The sequence below is a fragment of the Cebus imitator genome, unplaced genomic scaffold, assembly GCF_001604975.1.
Source record: "Cebus imitator isolate Cc_AM_T3 unplaced genomic scaffold, Cebus_imitator-1.0 Scaffold763, whole genome shotgun sequence".
In the NCBI taxonomy this organism is placed as follows: Eukaryota; Metazoa; Chordata; class Mammalia; order Primates; family Cebidae; genus Cebus; species Cebus imitator.
The window spans coordinates 469,234-487,681 of NW_016108078.1; the positions used below are offsets into that span (position 1 = coordinate 469,234).

The 18,448-nt window shown below is 40.3% G+C and overlaps 1 protein-coding gene and 2 pseudogenes across 6 annotated transcripts in view; 1 reads left to right on the forward strand and 2 right to left on the reverse strand.

Annotated features, from left to right (window-relative positions):
• The window catches only part of WNK3 (WNK lysine deficient protein kinase 3), a 176,025-nt gene that overhangs the window by 14,636 nt on the left and 142,941 nt on the right, over positions 1–18,448 (reverse strand). For 3 of the 5 annotated variants that reach the window (XM_037735263.1, XM_017519652.2, XM_017519654.2), the window contains exon 22: positions 9,449–9,510. The exons of the other annotated variants lie outside the window; for them this stretch is intronic. In XM_037735263.1, the coding sequence (XP_037591191.1) occupies positions 9,449–9,510 (62 nt within the window). The remainder of the gene's footprint in view (positions 1–9,448; positions 9,511–18,448) is intronic. 5 annotated transcript variants of the gene reach the window in all.
• LOC108297026 lies at positions 1,784–3,426 on the forward strand (annotated as a pseudogene). The gene has a single exon (XR_001822074.2). The product of XR_001822074.2 is annotated as a cyclin-dependent kinase 9-like (transcript).
• On the reverse strand, positions 5,003–6,799 carry LOC108297025 (annotated as a pseudogene).

An 18,448-nucleotide genomic window follows, 5' to 3' on the forward strand; every position in this document is an offset into this window, starting at 1 on the left:
TGGAAAGGCAAAATATCTAGAATAGCTAAAAAAAAAAAAAAAAAAAAAGAAAACATTTGGAACTTTAAAAAAAGAAAATATATCAAAACCCAGGGAATACTGGAGTACAAAGAATAAATCGTAATGCCTACAAAGGTTAAAAAAAAAATCATTTAGGAAGTCATGGGATCCCAGGATACAATGCATTTGTCAAAATGCTCAGTACTTTAAGGCACAAAGAATGAACCTTAATATATGCAAATTAAAAAAGTCATTTAGGAGATCAGGGAATCCCAAAAGGGAATGTAGAATTTGACGAAAGAATCTAACCATGTTGAAAATGTATGAAGCAACCTCATATAAGGGGGTAGTGGAACAGATGCTGAACGATATAACTTTGGAAATGAGTGGCACCCGTAATACTGAAGGCAAAAGAAACTGTACATAAGCATTGTATTCTACTTGATAAAGGGGTTTCCCACTGGGGTTTGGGTTAAATTTCTGAAACTACAATACTTGTATACTGGAATTAAACAAGTAAATGGCTGGAGGATGGCAGGAGCCAGGTTTCTCACTTCTGGAGTGGGAGGTTGCAGATAAGCAAGTAGGTAAGTAGATAAGGGCAGAGTGATCCATGTGGTAATGGATTAGAGTTGGAAACATCAGTATGAATGCAAATTTACCTTAATAAAGATACAGATGATTACATATAGAAATATTCATGAGTAGGGATGTATGTGTGTATATATGTTAGTATACATATGTATAGTTCCTTATCAGCTAACAGGGTGTAGAAGCAATGATATGATATTTGAAAATGATATGATAATGATATTTGAGGGCCTCAAGCACCCAAATCTTGGTTTCTTTTTTTTTTGAAAAAGGGTCTCACTGTCTCCCAGGATGGAGAGCAGTAGTGCAATCACTGTTCACTGCAGCCTCGACCTCCCAGGATCAAGCAATCCTCCCACCTCAGCCTCCTGTGTAGCTGGGACTACAGGCGTGTGCTACCATGACCGGCCAATTTTATTTATTTTTTGTAGATATGGGGTCTCACTATGTTGCCAGGGCTGGTCTCGAACTCCTGGGCTCAAGTGATCCTGCTGTCTTGGCCTCCCAAAGTGCCGGGATTACAGGTGTGAGCCACCATGCCTGGCCCAAATGTTAATCCGTAGTACAATTCTCCAATAAAAGAAATTAGGGTTCCTTATGCTTGTGGAAATAACTGTTTCTAGGAGTAGGATAGGAAATATTAGAAGATGTGCCTGGAGCATCTTATAGTGCCAGAAAGTAACAAAGTATTCAAAATTCTACAAAATAGCTCACTAGTATTGCTCAAAACTGTCAACAAAAATAAGGAAAGCCTGAGAAACTGCCCGGTGTGGTGGCTCACGCCTGTAATCCCAGCACTTTGGGAGGCTGGATAACTGGAAGTCAGGAGTTTGAGACCAGCCTGGCCAACATGGTGAAATCCCATCTTAAAAAAAAAATTTTTTTTTAATTAATAATAAAAATAAGAAAGTCTGAGAAACTATTAAAACCAACAGGAGGCTAAGGAAACATGACTAGTAAATACGTGGTATCCAGAATAGGATTCTGGTACAGAAAAAGGATTTAAGGTGAAAACGAAGGAAATCAGAATAAAGTATGGACTTTAATATAATAATAATGTATCAAGATTTGTTAAAAGCAGTTGTGGGCGGAAGTGGCGGGCCGCAGAGGGGCCTGGAGCGCGGTGGTGGGACCCGGAGCGGGAATGGCAGCAGCGGCGGCTGGGGGTGGCGGCAGCGCGCTGGAGGCGACCATGGCAAAGCAGTAGGACTTGGTGGAGTACCCCTTTTGTGATGAAGTGACCAAATACGAGAAGCTTGCCAAGATCGGCCAAGGCACCTTCGGGGAGGTGTTTAAGGCCGAGCACAGCAAGACCTGCCAGAAGGTGGCTCTGAAGAAGGTGTGGATGGAAAATGAGAAGGAGGGGTTCCCCATTACAGCCTTGCAGGAGATCAAGATCTTCCAGCTTCCAAAACACGAGAATGTGGTCAACTTGATTGAGATTTGTCAAACCAAAGCTTCCCCCGTAACGGCTGCAAGGCAGTATATACCTGGTGTTGGACTTCTGTGAACACGACCTTGCTGGGCTGTTGAGCAATGTTTTGGTGAAGTTCATGCTGTTTAAGATCAAGAGGGTGATGCAGATGCTGCTTACCGGCCTCCACTACATCCACAGGAACAGGATCCTGCACAGGGACATGAAGGCTGCTAATGTGCTTATCACCTGTGATGGGATCCTGAAGCTGGCAGACTTTGGGCTGGCCTGGGCCTTCAGCCTGGCCAAGAACAGCCAGCCCCACTGCTACACCAACCATGTGGTGACACTCTGGTACCGGTCCCCGGAGCTGTTGCTCGGGGAGCAGGACTATGGCCCCCCCCACTGACCTGTGGGGTGCTGGGTGCATCATGGCAGAGACGTGGACCTGCAGTACCATCATGTGGGGCAACACGGAGCAGCAGCAGCTCGCCCTCATCAGGTCAGCTCTGCGGCTCCATTATTCCTGAGATGTGGCCAAACGTGGACAAGTATGAGCTGTATGACAAGCTGGAGCTGGTCAAGGGCCAGAAGCGGAAGGTGAAGGATAGGCTGAAGGCCTATGTGTGCGACCCGTACGCGCTAGACCTCATCGACAAGCTGCTGGTGCTGGACCCTGCCCAGCGCATCGACAGCGACGATGCCCTCAACCACGACTTCTTCTGGTCTGACCCCATGCCGTCTGACCTCAAGGGGATGCTCTCCACTCACCTGACGTCCATGTTTGAGTACCTGGCACCGCCGCGCCGGAAGGGCAGCCAGATCACCCAGCAGTCCACCAACCAGAGCCGCAATCCCGCCACCACCAACCAGACGGAGTTCGAGCGTGTCTTCTGAGGGCTGTCACTTGCCACTAGGGCTGTTGTATTCTGCTTTGTGACTTGCATCATGGAGACGGTGGGGCATTTGAGTTTGTCTCTCACGCATATTTTATTTAATCCCCACCCTGGGCTCTGGAAGCAGCCCGCTGAGTGGACTGGAGTGGAGCATTGGCTGAGAGGCCCGGAGGGCACCAGGACTCTCGGTCTTGCTCCCTGGCTTTCTGGAAGGTGCCCAGAGGGTCTCCATGGGGTGGGAGGAGGGGATCGCCTACCAGTGACTTTATCTAAGAGCTCCCAGCATGGTGGAAGAGGAGACAGGTCCCTCACCCATCCACAATCCTATTCTCAGGCCGAGAACCCTGCGTGGGGACAGGGCTGGCCTCAGGAGTGGGCTATATTTGGCCTCACCCTCAGAAGCACTGGGGCTGGCACAAACTCTTGGTTTCTTCAACAGGAGAGTTTTATCATGTTTCTTTTGGTTCAGTTGTTTGGAGACATTCCTAGACACGGTTTGGTAAGTTATAATTAAAAATTGAGTTTAAAAAAAAAAAGGCAGTTGTGACAAATGTACCATACTAGTATAAGATGTTAATAGTATGAGAAACAGGTGTGGGGCACATGGGAATTATCTGTACTATCTGTACAATTTTCTTTAAAGCTATTTGAAAAAATAAAGCTTATTAAAAAAAAACTTAGGAGATGCAGCTACAGCAGTGGTTACAAGAAAATTTATATTAAATACTTATATTCCAAAAAAGAAAGGTCTCAAATCAATAAACTTCCATCTTAAGAAACTGGGGAGGCTGGGCGTGGTGGCTCACGCCTGTAATCCTAGCACTTTGGGAGGCTGAGGTGGGTGAAACACTAGGTCAGGAGTTCAAGGCCGGCCTGGCCGACATGGCGAAACCCTATCTCTACTAAAAATACAAAAACTTAGCTGGGCGTAGTGGTGGGTGCCTGTAATCCCAGCTACTCGGGAAGCTGAGGCAAGAGAATCGCTTGAACCTCAGAGGCAGGGCCCAGGTGTGAACCTTGGGAAACCAGGCTTAAAAATTAAAAATGAATAAAAAAAAAACAAATCCAACAGGGAGGCCAGGTGTGTTGGCTCATACCTGTAATCCCAGAAATTTGGGAGGCTGAGGCAAGAGGATCTCTTGAGGCCAGCAGTTTGAGGCCAGCCTGGACAACACAGCAAGACCCCATCTTTACAAAAATGTTAAAAATTGGCCATGTGTTGTGGCATGCACCTGTAGTCCCAGTTACTAGGGAAGTTGAGGTGGGAGGATTGCTTGAGCCCAGGAGTTTGAGGCTGCAGTGACCTAGATCATGCCACTACACTCCTGCCTGGGCAATAGAGCAAGACCATTTAAAAATTTTTATTTTAAAGATACTGCCATTTTTATACATTTTGATGATTTTTCAACATATTGCAGCTGTTTGCCTTTGCAGCACAGCAATTCAGACACTATACAAAATTACCAGCAAGACTGGAATGATGTATTAATAGACGGCACTGTCATGCTTATATTATATTACCAGAGAATGAAAATACAGTAAAGACAATTATCACTGTACACAGCTTAAAGGAAAAAGGGGAGTGTGTTGAGCAGCCACCCATCCCTGTACTGAAGAGGGGCAGGTAGAAAAATCTTAGATATGGAGCTACTAAGTCTGGTTTAATAGTCAAGATCATCGCATTTGAAGTTCTAATTTTTGTTATTTAGTTCGTAACTAAAACGATTTCCTTCTGGAATATACTTGTAGTCTTGTTAAGGTTTATGTGTACACACGCTGGTCACAGCAAGCAGATAAAGTGCCCTCATCAAACTATTCTCTACTGGAAAAGGAGATGAAAGATTTTGTCCCTGTTGCCACCTGTTGCAGATGTCAATGTTAATAAGTTCAGAGTATCCATTAGTGCATTTTGATGAGTGCATAACAAGTTTCTGTTGGTTTATATTTTGGGGGGAAGCCAAGAAAAAAGGCAAGATTCTCCAACTGCACAAATTGCACTATTTGTGTTCCCAACATTAACAGGCAGAAACAGTAACACTTAAAATGTGCAGCAGCAGGTTTTTTTTTTTTTTTTTTTTTTTTTTGACTCAAAGGACCTGAATTCAGTGGGCATGTCCTTTTAAGTTCACTTTGTCGTAGACAGTTTAAGATATGGTCATTTCTCAGTCCTTAATTCTCCAAATCTAGATTTATAAAGTAACAATGTGAATCCCGTTGTGAAACTGGGGAAATAATGTCCACCTCAGTTTAGCTGACAACCAAAAGATGCTTTTCACATCAAAGAAATTATCAAAAAGGCTGTGTCACATTCCAAAGCCAAAAAAAAAATTAATAAGAATGCAAACACGATGAATATTGTACCACTGCCAAGACTCTGCCTACAGTGGAGCTTCAGCGATGCTGTCCTGTGAAGCAGCCTTCCGTTTGCCTGGCTCCTCTTCCAGAGCCAAGTTTCTGTGCCATGCCACCCCGTGGAGGAGGTCCTCTTCCATCATGCTCACACATCATTCTGCCACCCACAATTCCACGTGGACCACCAGGACCTTGATCATTGCGCCTAACAACTCTGCAATCATCACCACCACCTCTGGTTTCTCGCTCTCTTGTAGCTCTTGTTTTTTTCTCTTTCACATTTAAACTACTTCCCCTCGAAACATAATCGGTTTCGCAATTAAGATTCTCTGAACTGGTTCAGAGTCATCGAAAACCACAAAACCAAAATTTGGAAGCTTTCCCCCAACACCCTTGGTATTGATATGAAGTTCCACGTTTCCAAAACTCATGAAGAATTCTTCCAGTTCATTTTCATCAATATCATGTGGCAAGTTACCAACAAAAAGTTGATGACTATCTGGATAGTGAATTATTCTATGGTTGTCAGAGTCATTCAGTTCTATATCTCCTCTGCCTGGTCTTGGTCTTCTAGCAGGAAAAGCAGGTCATTGTCTAGGTCGCTGTTCATGAACAGGAGGTGGCTGGGATTGAACTTCTGGTTTAGCTTCAACTCTTGGCTTTGGTGGTTCTTGTGGCAGAGAAACAGGTTCTGCCAGAGGAGGAGGAGTAGACTTCTCCTATAATTCTTCTAAATTCTTCTCCTCCACTTGTGGTTTCAGGTCTTCAGTCTTTGTTTCAGATTCTGGCGCAGGTTCAGGTTCATGAGAGGATTCTTCCAAAGGCTCCTCTATGCCATTAGTCACAGGGTGAGCTTCATAGTAACCACTGTTTGCATTTTCTTGCACAGGTTCAGGAGATGGTTGTCTTTCTTCTTGTTCCTCTTTTACTTCATCTTCTTCATCAAGTTCGGGCTCAGAATCACTGAACACTTCCTCTTCATTACGAAACATATCATTGTGAACATGAAATTTATTTGGGACAGATCCTTCAGGAGCCAGAACAAAGGTCTGCATAAAATTCCTTTTCGGTTTTCCACTGTTAGCAAACCCATGACCTGGACAACTACTCCATCACTTAAGGTTGCATGAGCATCCACATGATGAATTTTATATGACATTCACTGAAGTTCAGAGATAATACTTAGTGGTGTATATCATTTTGGCCATAGCTGTTTAGCTTCCTGGGGTTTTCCTCTAGCATCTACTCTACCATGAACATAGGAAGAATTCCTGCCACAAAACCCGTGTAAACATTCTGGAGCTTTACTCAGCAAAGTATAATATTGTTTCACAAACTCCCGCCCTACAAGCAGCGGACTGGGATTCTCCATAACCATTTCTTTGCTGCACAATGTCAAATGCCGGTGTTTAGATCTAGTAATTCCTTTCAGCAGGTTTGAAGAGCAAGAGCTGAGAAATGCGCCCTCCAGTGGCAGAATGAGGGGCGTCTAGTACCCTTTTTACCACCAAACAAAGCCCTGTCACGTCAGCAGAAGAAACATTTCTTTCAACTCAAAAAAATAAGACCTCAGATTTGATAGCTTGCAGTAAGTCCTGCTTGGCGACAATTAAACACCCTGCAAGTCGAAACACCGACCATGTCTCTTTGAAAAAGAAAATCTAGCAGGGAATTCAATGGCCATACACTGGAGGGAATGTAAAATTTGTCCAGGAAAATCACTAAAAAATTAGCAACTAGAAAAACAACAACAATCCTTGTGGGGTAGAAGAATCTGATACTAAAGTTGTGTAATATATTATTTAAAATGTTCAGTTTGCACCACAAAATTAAGAGACATGCAAAGAAACAGAAAAGTATGATATATATGCAGGAAAAAAAGGGGTGCCAACAAAAACGTCCTGGAGGGGGCCTATATTTTGGACTTAGTAGAAAAAGCTTTTATATCAGCTATTATAAATACAGTTGAACCTTGAACAAAACAGGTTTGAACTGTACAGGTCCACTTATATGTGGATTGTTTTCAACCAAATATGGATCAAAAATATAGTATTCTGGGATGTGAAACCTGCATATATGGAGGGCTGACATTTTGACTACATGTGCATTCCTCAGGGCCACCTGTGGAACTCGACTGTGTGAATTTTGGCATACGCAGGAGTCCTGGAACCTATCCCCGCATATACCAAGGGACTTAAGGATATTCGAACTTAAGGAAATTATGCCTAAAAAAATTTCAGGAAAGTGTGACAACAATATCTCACCAAATAGAGACTAGAGATGGAAGTTGTTTTTAAAAAACAAATTCTGGAGTTTAAAAGTATAATATCTGAAGTGAAAAATTAAATAGAGGGGCCCATTAAGAGATTTAACAGGAAAAAGGAATAATCAGCCAACAAGAAAACAGGTTAATGAAGAAATCCACTCTGAAGAACAGAAAGAAAAATGAATTTAAAAAAAAATGAAAGAGGCTGGGTGTGGTAGCTATGCCTGTAATCCGAGCACTATGGGAGACCAAGATGGGCAGATCACTTGAGGTCAGGAGTTCAAGACCAGCCTGGTCAACATGGTAAAACCCTGTCTCTACTAAAAATACAAAAATTAGTCAGGTGTGGTGGCAAGTGGCTATAATCCCAGCTACCTGGGGGGCTGAGGCATGAGAATTACGTGAACCCAGGAAGCAGAGGGTGCAATGAGCCAAAATCACATCACTGCACTCCAGCCTGGGTGACAAAGCCAGACTCTGTCTCATAAATAAATAAATATTAAAAAATTAAAAAGTTAAAAAAAAAATGAAAGAGCCTCACAGACCTGTTGGACATCATCAAGCATGACAAAATACAGTATGCATAACAGGAGTTCTAAAAATAGAAGAGAAAGGAGCAGAAAAAAATATCAGAATAAATAATAACTTCAAATTTCCAAAATTGGATGACAAATATTAATCTATACGTCCGCGCTCAGTGAACTATAACTAAATTCAGTGAGATCCATATCTAGACACTCATAATCAAATTGATGAAAATCAGACAAAAAGAAAATCTTTAAAGAACACAAAAATAGACTTGTCATGTATAAGAGATCTCAATAAAATTAAGAGCTGACTTCTCATCAGAAACCATACAGGCCAAAAGACAATGGGATGACACTGTCAAAGTGTTGAAAGAGTAAGAAGAATTCACCTAAATCTTTCAAAAATGAAGGCGACCTGGCCAGGTCTGGTGGTGGCTCACACCTGTAATCCCAACACTTTGGGAGGCTGAAGCAGGCGGATCACTTGAGGTCAGGAATTCGAGACCAGCCTGGCCAACATGGTGGCACCCCATTTCTACTAGAAACATAAAAATTAGCCAGGGATAGTGGTGGGCACCTGTAATCCCAGTTACTTGGGAGGCTGAGGCAGGAGAATCACTTGAACCTGGGAGGCGGAGGTTGCAGTGAGCCAAGGTAGTGCCACTGTACTCCAGCCTTAAGACTCCATCTCCAAAAAGAAAACAAAACAAAACAAAAAATGTGAAGGAGATCCACACACAACACTGCACTATAAACTCCTTGAAGAAGGTTAGACATCATGCTCTGCAAGTAGTTCAGGATTGTCATGTTTTAAGAAAATGAGTAACAGTTTTCTGTAGGTGAATTTTAATCTATAGAAAAAGAAGTGTGTCTTGTGAAAAGTATGTAATAGAGTTAAGAGCATCAAACTGTGCACTGTCTTTTGAGAGCCAACTGTCCAGTTGTGAGAGTTCAAAGGTGGATAAAAGCTAGTCTATATACCAGGAGAGAAGTGAATAGGTCAAATACAATTGAGATTTGGAAATAACCAGTTATAACAGTAAAGTAGCCATGCCCCTAGATTTACTCTTTTGTTTACCTATTCTTTATTTCAGAAACCTAATGTTAAGTATCAAAAGCAAAATATTTGTTGTGAAAAAGATGTGAAAAATGGAAGATGGCTAATTCTTGGGAACATGCAAAATGAACTTTATGCTTTCAGTGTTCATTCTAATAACTAGTTCTTCTTGATGACTAGAATACAAAGAATACTAAAAAATCTGAATTTCCACTGAACCAAGCATTTTTAGAATAAGACCTTTCCTGAATATGCCACTGTTTTGACTTCTGCTTTTGTTAAGATTGAAATGGGCCAGGCGCCGTGGCTCATACGTATAATCCCAGCACTTTGGGAAGCGAAGGCAGGCACATGACTTGAGCTCAGAAGCTGGAGACCGGCCTGGGCAACATAAGGAGACCCCATCTCTATTTAAAAAAANTTAGCTGGGCATAGTAGTGTGAGCCTGTATTCTCAGCTACTTGGGAGGCTGAGGTGGGAGGATCACTTGAGCCCAAGAGGTCAAGACTGCAGTAAGCTGTGATGGTGCCACTGCACTTCAGCCTGAGCGACAGAGTGAGACCCTGTCTCAAAAACAAAACAAAAAAGGCTGGAATGAAATCGTTATTATTTTGCATTATTTCCCCAAATCCTAGAAAGTCTAAGTCCAAACGGTTTTGATTTCTTTTACAAGAATGATTTTGCCTTTTCACATCTTTAGGTGTCTTATTGCATAAAATAAAACTTTATTAATAGACTTATTAGGCAAAAATTTTTTTTTTCAATTTTGTACTTTTCAGTATTTTTTCTATCAACTTTATGGCAGAAAAGGAAGCATCTATTTTCATAAAGAGAAGAGTTTTAAATAGCTAGCCATTTTAGATTTCCTATTATAATAGGATTCTACTTGTTATACATAATTAAAGAAATTTAACCTGGGCCAGAATAGGAGGTATTAAGAATACCAGATGTTTCTGTGAGCTGGAAGCTGTCACAGCAGTGACACACTTGAACTGGAAATCACCAAAATTTCCTTCTTATTTTCTAGTCACCAAACAAAACACAGCATGCTTTTTCATATTTTATGGTTTTTAAGTTGAATTATATCAGGCCCTTCAACAGCCTTTGATCCAATTTAAGCTAGTTCTCTATGTCCTTGTTTTTAAAAAACAAATTCCATAAATGGAAAAAAAAATTAAAAATAGAAGCTCTGCTAATAAAAAAACTGGAAATTCATTGCTAGCTGACCTAAAACTTACAAGAAATATTAAAGTGAGTCCTTCAGGATGAAATAAAAGAATGCTAGATAGTAACTCAAATCCACATGAAGAAATAAAGCACACTACTGAAGAGAACTACATAGGTAAGTATAATATTCAATATAAATGTACTTTACAACTTTTTACTTCTATCTGGTTTCAAAGTCAACTGCATAAAGTAATAACGATAAAATTGTGTCAATGAGCTTATAACATGTAAAGATGTAATGTGTATAACTAATAGTACAAAGAAGTTGTGAGGGAATATGTGTGTGTGTGTGTGTGTGTGTGTGTGTGTGTGTGTGTGTGTATCACACACATACAGAGAAATATTTTGTGTACCACTGAAGCTAAGTTAGTATTAAACTGAACTAGAGGCCAAGCAAGGTGGCTTAGGCCTATAATCCCAGCATTTTGGGAGGCTGAGGGGGACGGATCGCCTGAGGCCAGGAGTTCAAGACCAGCCTGGCAAACATGGTGAAACCCCATCTCTACTAAAAATTCAAAAAAAATCCCAGCTACTCAGGAGGCTGAGGCAGGAGAATCACTTGAACCCAGAAGCAGAGGTTGCAGTGAGCCGAGATCGTGCCACTGAACTCGAGCTTGGGCAACAGAACAAGACCCCATCTCCAAAAAAAACATGGCCAGGTGCAGTGGTTCATTCCTGTAATCCCAGCACTTTGGGAGGCTGAGGCAGGTGGATCACCTGAGGTCAGGTGTTTGAGACCAGCCTGGCTAACATGGTGAAACCTTATCTCTACTAAAAATACAAAAATTAGCTGCACATGGTGGCGGGTGCCTGTAATCCCAGCTACTCGGGAGGCTGAGGCAGGAGAATCGCTTGAACCTGGGAGGTGGAGGTTGCAGTGAGCCAAGGTCGTACGATTGCACTCCAGCCTGGGTGATAAGAGCAAAACTCCATCTGAAAAATAAGCAAATAAACACCCAAAAACAAAAAACAAAACCTAGAAAAAAACTGAACTAGATTGCTTTTAAATTAAGAAGCTCATTGTAGATACCACAAGAAAAGAACTAAAAAATATAATATAAGAAAGGAATATAGGGCCAGGTACTTCACTCACACCTGTAATCCAGCAATTTGGGAGGCTGAGTAGGAGGATCGCTTAAGCCCAGGAATTCGAGGTCAGCCTGGACAATATAGTGAAAGCCTGTATTGAAACAAATTTTTTTTAATTAGCTGGGCATGGTAGCATGTGCCTGTGGTCCCGGCTACTCAGGAGGCTGATGTGGGAGGTTGAGGTTGTAGTGAGCTGTGTGATCGCACCATTGCACTCCAGCCTGGGTGACAGGGTGAGACCCTGTCTCAAAAAGAAGAAGAATGAAAAGTATAATATAATAGGTCGGGCGCAGTGGCTCATACCTGTAATCCCAGCACTCTGGGAGGCTGAGGTGGGTGGATCACCTGAAGTCAGGAGTTTGAAAACAACCTGGCCAATGTGGCAAAACCCCATCTCTACTAAAAATACAAAAATTAGCTGGGTATGGTGGCATGCACCTGTAGTCCTAGCTGCTCGGGAGGCTGAGGCAGAAGAATCGCTTGAACCTGGGATATGGAGGCTGCAGTGAGCCAAGATCACACCACTGCACTCTAGCCTAGGCGACAGAGCGAGACTCCGTCTAAAAAAAAAAAAAGTATAGTATAATAATACATATAAAGGAACAATGGAATTTAAATGTTACATTGGAAAACATCTAACATAAAAGAAGGCAGGAATACTGAGAGTCAGAGGATGAGGAAAAAAAGAAAAAATTGAAAATATATAGTAAACAAAGAACAAAATGACAGGCATAAATCCTACCTTACATTAAATGGAAATGGTTTAAATGACAGAGATTCACAGAATAAAAAACATGATCTAACTATACATGATGATAGCAATAAACACAATTCTGATTTAAAGACACAAATATATTCCAAGTAAAAGAATATAAAAAGATATGGCATGCAAGCAGCAACCAAAAGAAAGCTGGATTGTTATACTAATAACAAAATAATCTCTCCGCTAGCCATCCAAAATGCCAAAAGGAATGAAGGCTAAGTGGAAGAAGATAGCCCCCTCTCCTGCTATTGTGAAGAAGCAGGAGGCCAAGAAGGTGATGAATCCCATTTGAGAAAAGGCCTAAGAATTTTAGCACTGGACAGGACAACCAGCCCTAAAGGGGCCTCACCCACTTTGTCAAATGGCTCTGCTATATCAAGTTGCAGCGGCAAGAAGCTATCTATCTTCTATAAGTGGCTGAAAGTGCCTCCTGCAAATAACCCAGGCCTTGGACTGCCAAATAGCTACACAACTGCTTAAGCTGGCCTATAAGTACAGACCAGAGACAAAGCAAGAGAAAGAAGCAGAGATCATTGGCCCAGACTGAGAAGAAAGTTGCCAGAAGGATGTCTTCATTAAGAGGCCTTCGAGCAGGGGTTAACACTGTTACCACCTTGGTGGAGAACAAGAAAGCTCAGCTGGTAATGACTGCACATGACATGGATCTCATAGAGCTCTAGCTGTCTTCCTGTCTGCCCTGCATCATAAAATACAAAGGGAAGAGAAGACTGGGATGCCTAGCCCACAGAAAGACTTGCACCACTGTCACCTCCATACAGGTTAACTTGGCACACAAAGGAGCTTTGGCCAAGCTGGTGGAAGCTATCAGAACCAAGGACAATGACAGACAGGATGAGATAGATCCACTGTCACTTGGGAGGCAATATCCTGGGTCCAAAATCTCTGGTTCACATTGCCAAGCTGGAAAAGGCAAAGGCTTAAGAATTTGCCATTAAGCTGGGCTAAATGTAGACTGTTGAGTTTTCTGGAGAAATAATAATTCTCCTTCAGCCAAAGAAAAAGAAATATAAATTAATATCAAGAAGACATGACAATTATAAACACATGTGCAACTAACAACTGAGTTCCAAAATACACAAAGCAAAATTGACAGAATTGAAGGGAGAAATTCAACAATGGTTGGAGACTTCTATAACCCACTTTTAATAAGTGATAGAACTAGGCAGATGATCAACAGAGAAACAGAAAACTTGAACAGCCCTGTAAACCAATGAGGCCTAACAGGCATATATGGAACATTCCACCCAACAACAGCAGAATACACACTTTTCTTAAGCATACATGAGTTCAAGACGAGCCTGGGCAACATAGAGAGACCTTGTTTCTAAAACAAATTTAAAAAAATAGCAAGTGGCATGTGCCTGTAGTCCCAGCTACTTGGGAGTCAGAGGCAGAAGGATCACTTGAGTGAGACCAGGGGGTCGAGGCTGCAGTGAACCATGATCACACCACTACACTCAACCCTGCACAACAGAGTGAGACCTTATCTCAAAATAATAATAATAATAATAATAATAATAATAATAATGTGTAAGACTTGTACACTAAAAACTAAAAATGATTGTTAAAAGAGATTTAAAGACAACCTGGCTGGGCGTGGTGGCTCATGCCTGTAATCCCAGCACTCTGGGAGGATGAGGCGGGTGGATCACATGAGGCCAGTAGTTCAAGACCAGCCTGGCCAACATGGTGAAACTCTGTCTCTACTAAGAATATAAAAATTAGCTAGGCATGGTGGTACATGTCTGTAATCCCAGTTACTCAGGATACTAATGTTATGGAACATCTTTTCATGTATTTATCAGTCATTCATATATCTTCTTTAGAAAAATGCCTATTTGAATCTTTTGCCCATTTTTAAATTGGATTTTTAAATCTTTTATTGTTGAGTTGTTGAACCGTCATGCCCTGCTGGTAGGACTGTAAAACGGTGCAACTACTTTGGAAAAAAAGTCCAGTAATTCCTCAAAAGATTAAACATAAAGCTCCCATGTCATACAGCAATTCCACCCCTACATATCTACCCAACAGAAATGAAAACATATGTCCACATACAAACTTAAACACAACTCTTCATAGCAGCATTATTTGTAATAGCAAAAAAATAGAAAACAATACAAATGTCCAACCACTGATGAATAAATGGAGCATTATTTGGCAATAAAAATAAATGAAGTACCAATACGTGCTGCAACATGGTTAAACTGTAAATACTGTGCTAAGTGAAAAAAGTTACAAAAGACCACATAACATGTGATTCCATTTACATAAACTGTCCAGATTAGGCAAATATTTTATTTTATTTATTTTATTGAGACAGAGTCTTGCTCTGTTGCCCAGGCTGGAGTACAGTGGCATGATCTTGGCTCACTGCAACCTTCGCCTTCCAGGTTTAAGCAATTCTCCTGCCTCCACCTCCCTAGTAGCTGGGATTACAGGCACATGCCACCATGTCCGACTAATTTTTGTATTTTTAGTAGAGACAGGGTTTTGCCATGTTGGCAAGGCTGCCTTTGACCTCCTGACCTCAGGGGATCTGCCTGCCTTGGCCTCCCACAGTGCTGGGATTACAAGTATGAGCCACTGCACCCGGCCATTTTTTAATTTTTTTGAGACAGGTCTGTTCTGTTGCCCAGGCTGGAGTGTAATGGCATGAACACGGCTCACTGCAGCCTCAATCTCCTAGGCTCAAGCAATCCTCCTGTCTCAGCCTCCTGAGTAGCTGGGACTACTGGTGTGCACCCCCATGCCTGGCTAATTTTTTTTTAATAGAGATGGGGGGAGTCTCACTTTGTTGCCCAAGTTGGTCTCAAACTCCTGGGCTCAAGCAATCCTCCTGCCTGGGCCTCCCAAAAAATAGTAGGCAAATCTATAGAGACAAAAAATACTTTAATGATTGTTGAGGCTGGAAGATGGGGGAAGTGGGAATAAATGGGGGAGCTACTACTCATGGAAATAGGTTTTCTTTTTGAGGTGATGAAAGTATTCTAATGGATAAAAATACATTTTAATGTTATACAGCAATAAAAAATGAAGTACTGATACATGTTATAAAATGTTTGACTCCCAAAAATATTATAAGTAAAAGAAGCCAGTCATGAAACCACACATTGTGTGACTGTATTGATACGAAATGTTTCAGCATAGGCAAATCTATAGAAACAGGAAACAGATGTGTGGTTGCCTGGGGCCTGTGGTTGGGCGTTTGGGGTGGAGGAGCTACAATGAGGGCTGACTATGCAAATGTACGTGTTTTTTTGTGGAATGCTGAAAATATTCCAAAATCAAATTCTGGTAATAGCTGCACAAGTCTGTAAATTGTGTAAGTTAAATGAGTGAATGTTATGATATGTGAAATATATCTCAATAAAACTATAATTTTTAAAAAAAAAATTAAAAGTAAAGAAGCAAAAGAAATACTTACTTTCCAACTCATTTATAAGGCAGCTTTTCCCTGATACCAAACCAGAAAAAGATAATATCAAAAATTTTAAAATATAAAACAAAAGGATGAAAACTGTAACCCAACATGCTTCTTGAACTTAATACAGGGCATCTACAAAAAACTTACAGTTAACATTATAATTTATGGTAAAAGATAGAAGGCTTTCCCCTTGGAAGAATAAGAAGGCAAGGATGTCCAATATAAAGTTTCAGCTAGTACAAGAAGAAGAAGAAATAAAAGGCATAAAGGTTGAAAAGGGAGAAACAAAAAAGTCTATATTCACAGATGACATAACTGCCTACTCATAAAATCCCAAAGAATCTATAAGAAAACTTCTAGATTAAATAAGTTTAGCAAAATCTTCAGCTATAAGGTCAATATACAGAATTTAATCATATTTCTCTAGCAATCTATGATTGGAAACCCTGTAGAAATAAAATAAATCCTTAGGTATAAATAAAACAAAATACATATAGTATTTGTAAGCTCAAAACTATAAAAAGCAGATAAAACATATCTAAGAAGACCTGGAGAAATAAACTGTACACCAAACCCCCATGATATGCACTTTACCTATATAACAAACCTGTACATGTACCCCTGAGCCTAAAATAAACGTTTAAAAAAAAAGACAAAAAAATGGAGAGACATCCTATGTTTATTGATTGGAAGACTCAATACAGTAAAAAGATTAACTCTCCCCAAATTGATATACAGATTTAACATAATTCCAATCAAAATCACAGCAGGATTTGTTTAGATATAGTCAAGCTGATTCTAAAATCTGTATGAAAAAGAAGAGGAAGTAGAGTAGCTAAAACAATTTTGAAAAAAGAATAAAGTTGCAGGAAACATAATACCTAATTTAAACAATACTAATTTTAAAAGCTGCTATAAAACTACAATAATCAAAATAGTGTAGTATTGGTGAAAGGACAGACATATGGATTAACTGGAACAGAATAAAGAGTCCAGAAATAGATTCACACATATGGCTAATTGACTTTTCACAAAGGTACAAAAGCTATTCAATGGAGAAAGGACGATCTCTTCAACAAATGGTAATAATCGAATAACCATATGCAAAAAAGAACCTCACCCAAAACCTCATACCTTATACAAACAGTAATGTGTCATAAATCTAACTGTAAACATAAAACTATAAAACCTTTAGGAGAAAACAGGAAAATTTTTGTGGCCTGTGTTTAGCCAGAGTTCTTAAATATTACACACCAAAATCATAATTTTTAAAATTTGATAAAGTATATTTTATTAAAATGATAAACTTTTGCTCTGCCAATACACTGTTAAGAGAATGAAAAGACAAGCTACAGACTTGAAGAATGTATTTGTAAATCACATGTCCTACAACGAATTTTTATCAAAAATATAGAAAAAACTCTCAAAAATCAACCACATGTAAACAACCTAATTTTCTAAAATGACAATGTCTTTGGGATAAATTGAGTGAAAGGTACACAGGATCCCTCTGTATTATTTAACTGCATGTTAACTGACAATTATCTCGATGAAAATTTCATTTAAAAATAAAACAAGATACAAAAAAAAATAGCAAAAGAACAAACATTTCACCACAGAGAATATATGGATCACAAATAAGCACAAGAAAAAAATGCTCAACATCACTAACCATTAGGGGAATGAAAATTATAATAAAATAACCACATTATATCACTATATACCTATTTGGCTAAAAAAAGAATACTAGTTATCAAGCGCTGAAGAGCATGCAGAAAAACTGGAAGTCTCACAATTGCTGATGGAATGTAAAATGATACAGCTGCTTGAAAAAATGGTTTGTTAGTTTTTAAAATATGTTAAATACGCATACCATATGACGCAGCAATCTCATTTCTGGGTATTTTATCCAAGCGATCTGAAAACTTATGTTCACCCACAAAGCTGTATGTGACTATTTATGGGAGCTTTATTTGTAAAACCCCAAACTGGAAACAACCCAAATGTCCTCCGACAGGAGAATGGATAAACATACTGTGGTACATACATGGTAACACAAAATAAGCTGAGGAATCCCAAAGATAGTCTTGAGAGACATGTTTCTACCATGAGATCATATTTCTCTGGCCATGGTTATTTAGAAACAGGTGGACATCTGGCTGCAGAACAGCCCAAATACAGGCCAGGCAATGGGCTCCGACCCATTTTTTGGCATGAAAAAGATGAGCAGGGACAGTCAAATTTTCTGCCCCTGGAATCTGACAAAGGTGAGTTTAATAAAGACCTGAAAGTGAAAGAATGCTCTGGGATCACGAGAAACCAAAGTTATCTAAAAGCCAGTTTTGGGAAAGCACAAACTATGCATAAAAAGAAGCCATTAGGGAATGAAACAGAATAAAATAAAGTATGCTATTAGTGGTACTGCATCAGACTGAAGGTTCATGTACTTCTGCTATTAAATCCCGAGAGCTGCCTTCAATCTAGGTCTACCCTTTAGTTCTGTCTTTACGAGATCATCCAAGTAGACTTCCCGTTCTTGAGTTCTGTATTAGTTGTCTATTGTCATTGTAACTAATTACCACAAACTTAGTGGCTTCAAACAACACAAATTGATCTCACAGTTCTGTAGGCTACAAGTCCAACATGGGCCTCACTGGCCTAAAATCAAGATGTTGCCAGGGCTGTGTTCCTTCTGAAAGCTATAGGAGAGACCTGTTTCCTGGCCTTTCCAGCTTCCAGAAGTTGCCTGCATTCCTTGGCACTCTTCTTCCATCTTCAAAGCCAGCAATATTATACCTTTCTGACACTGTTTCCCTTTTCT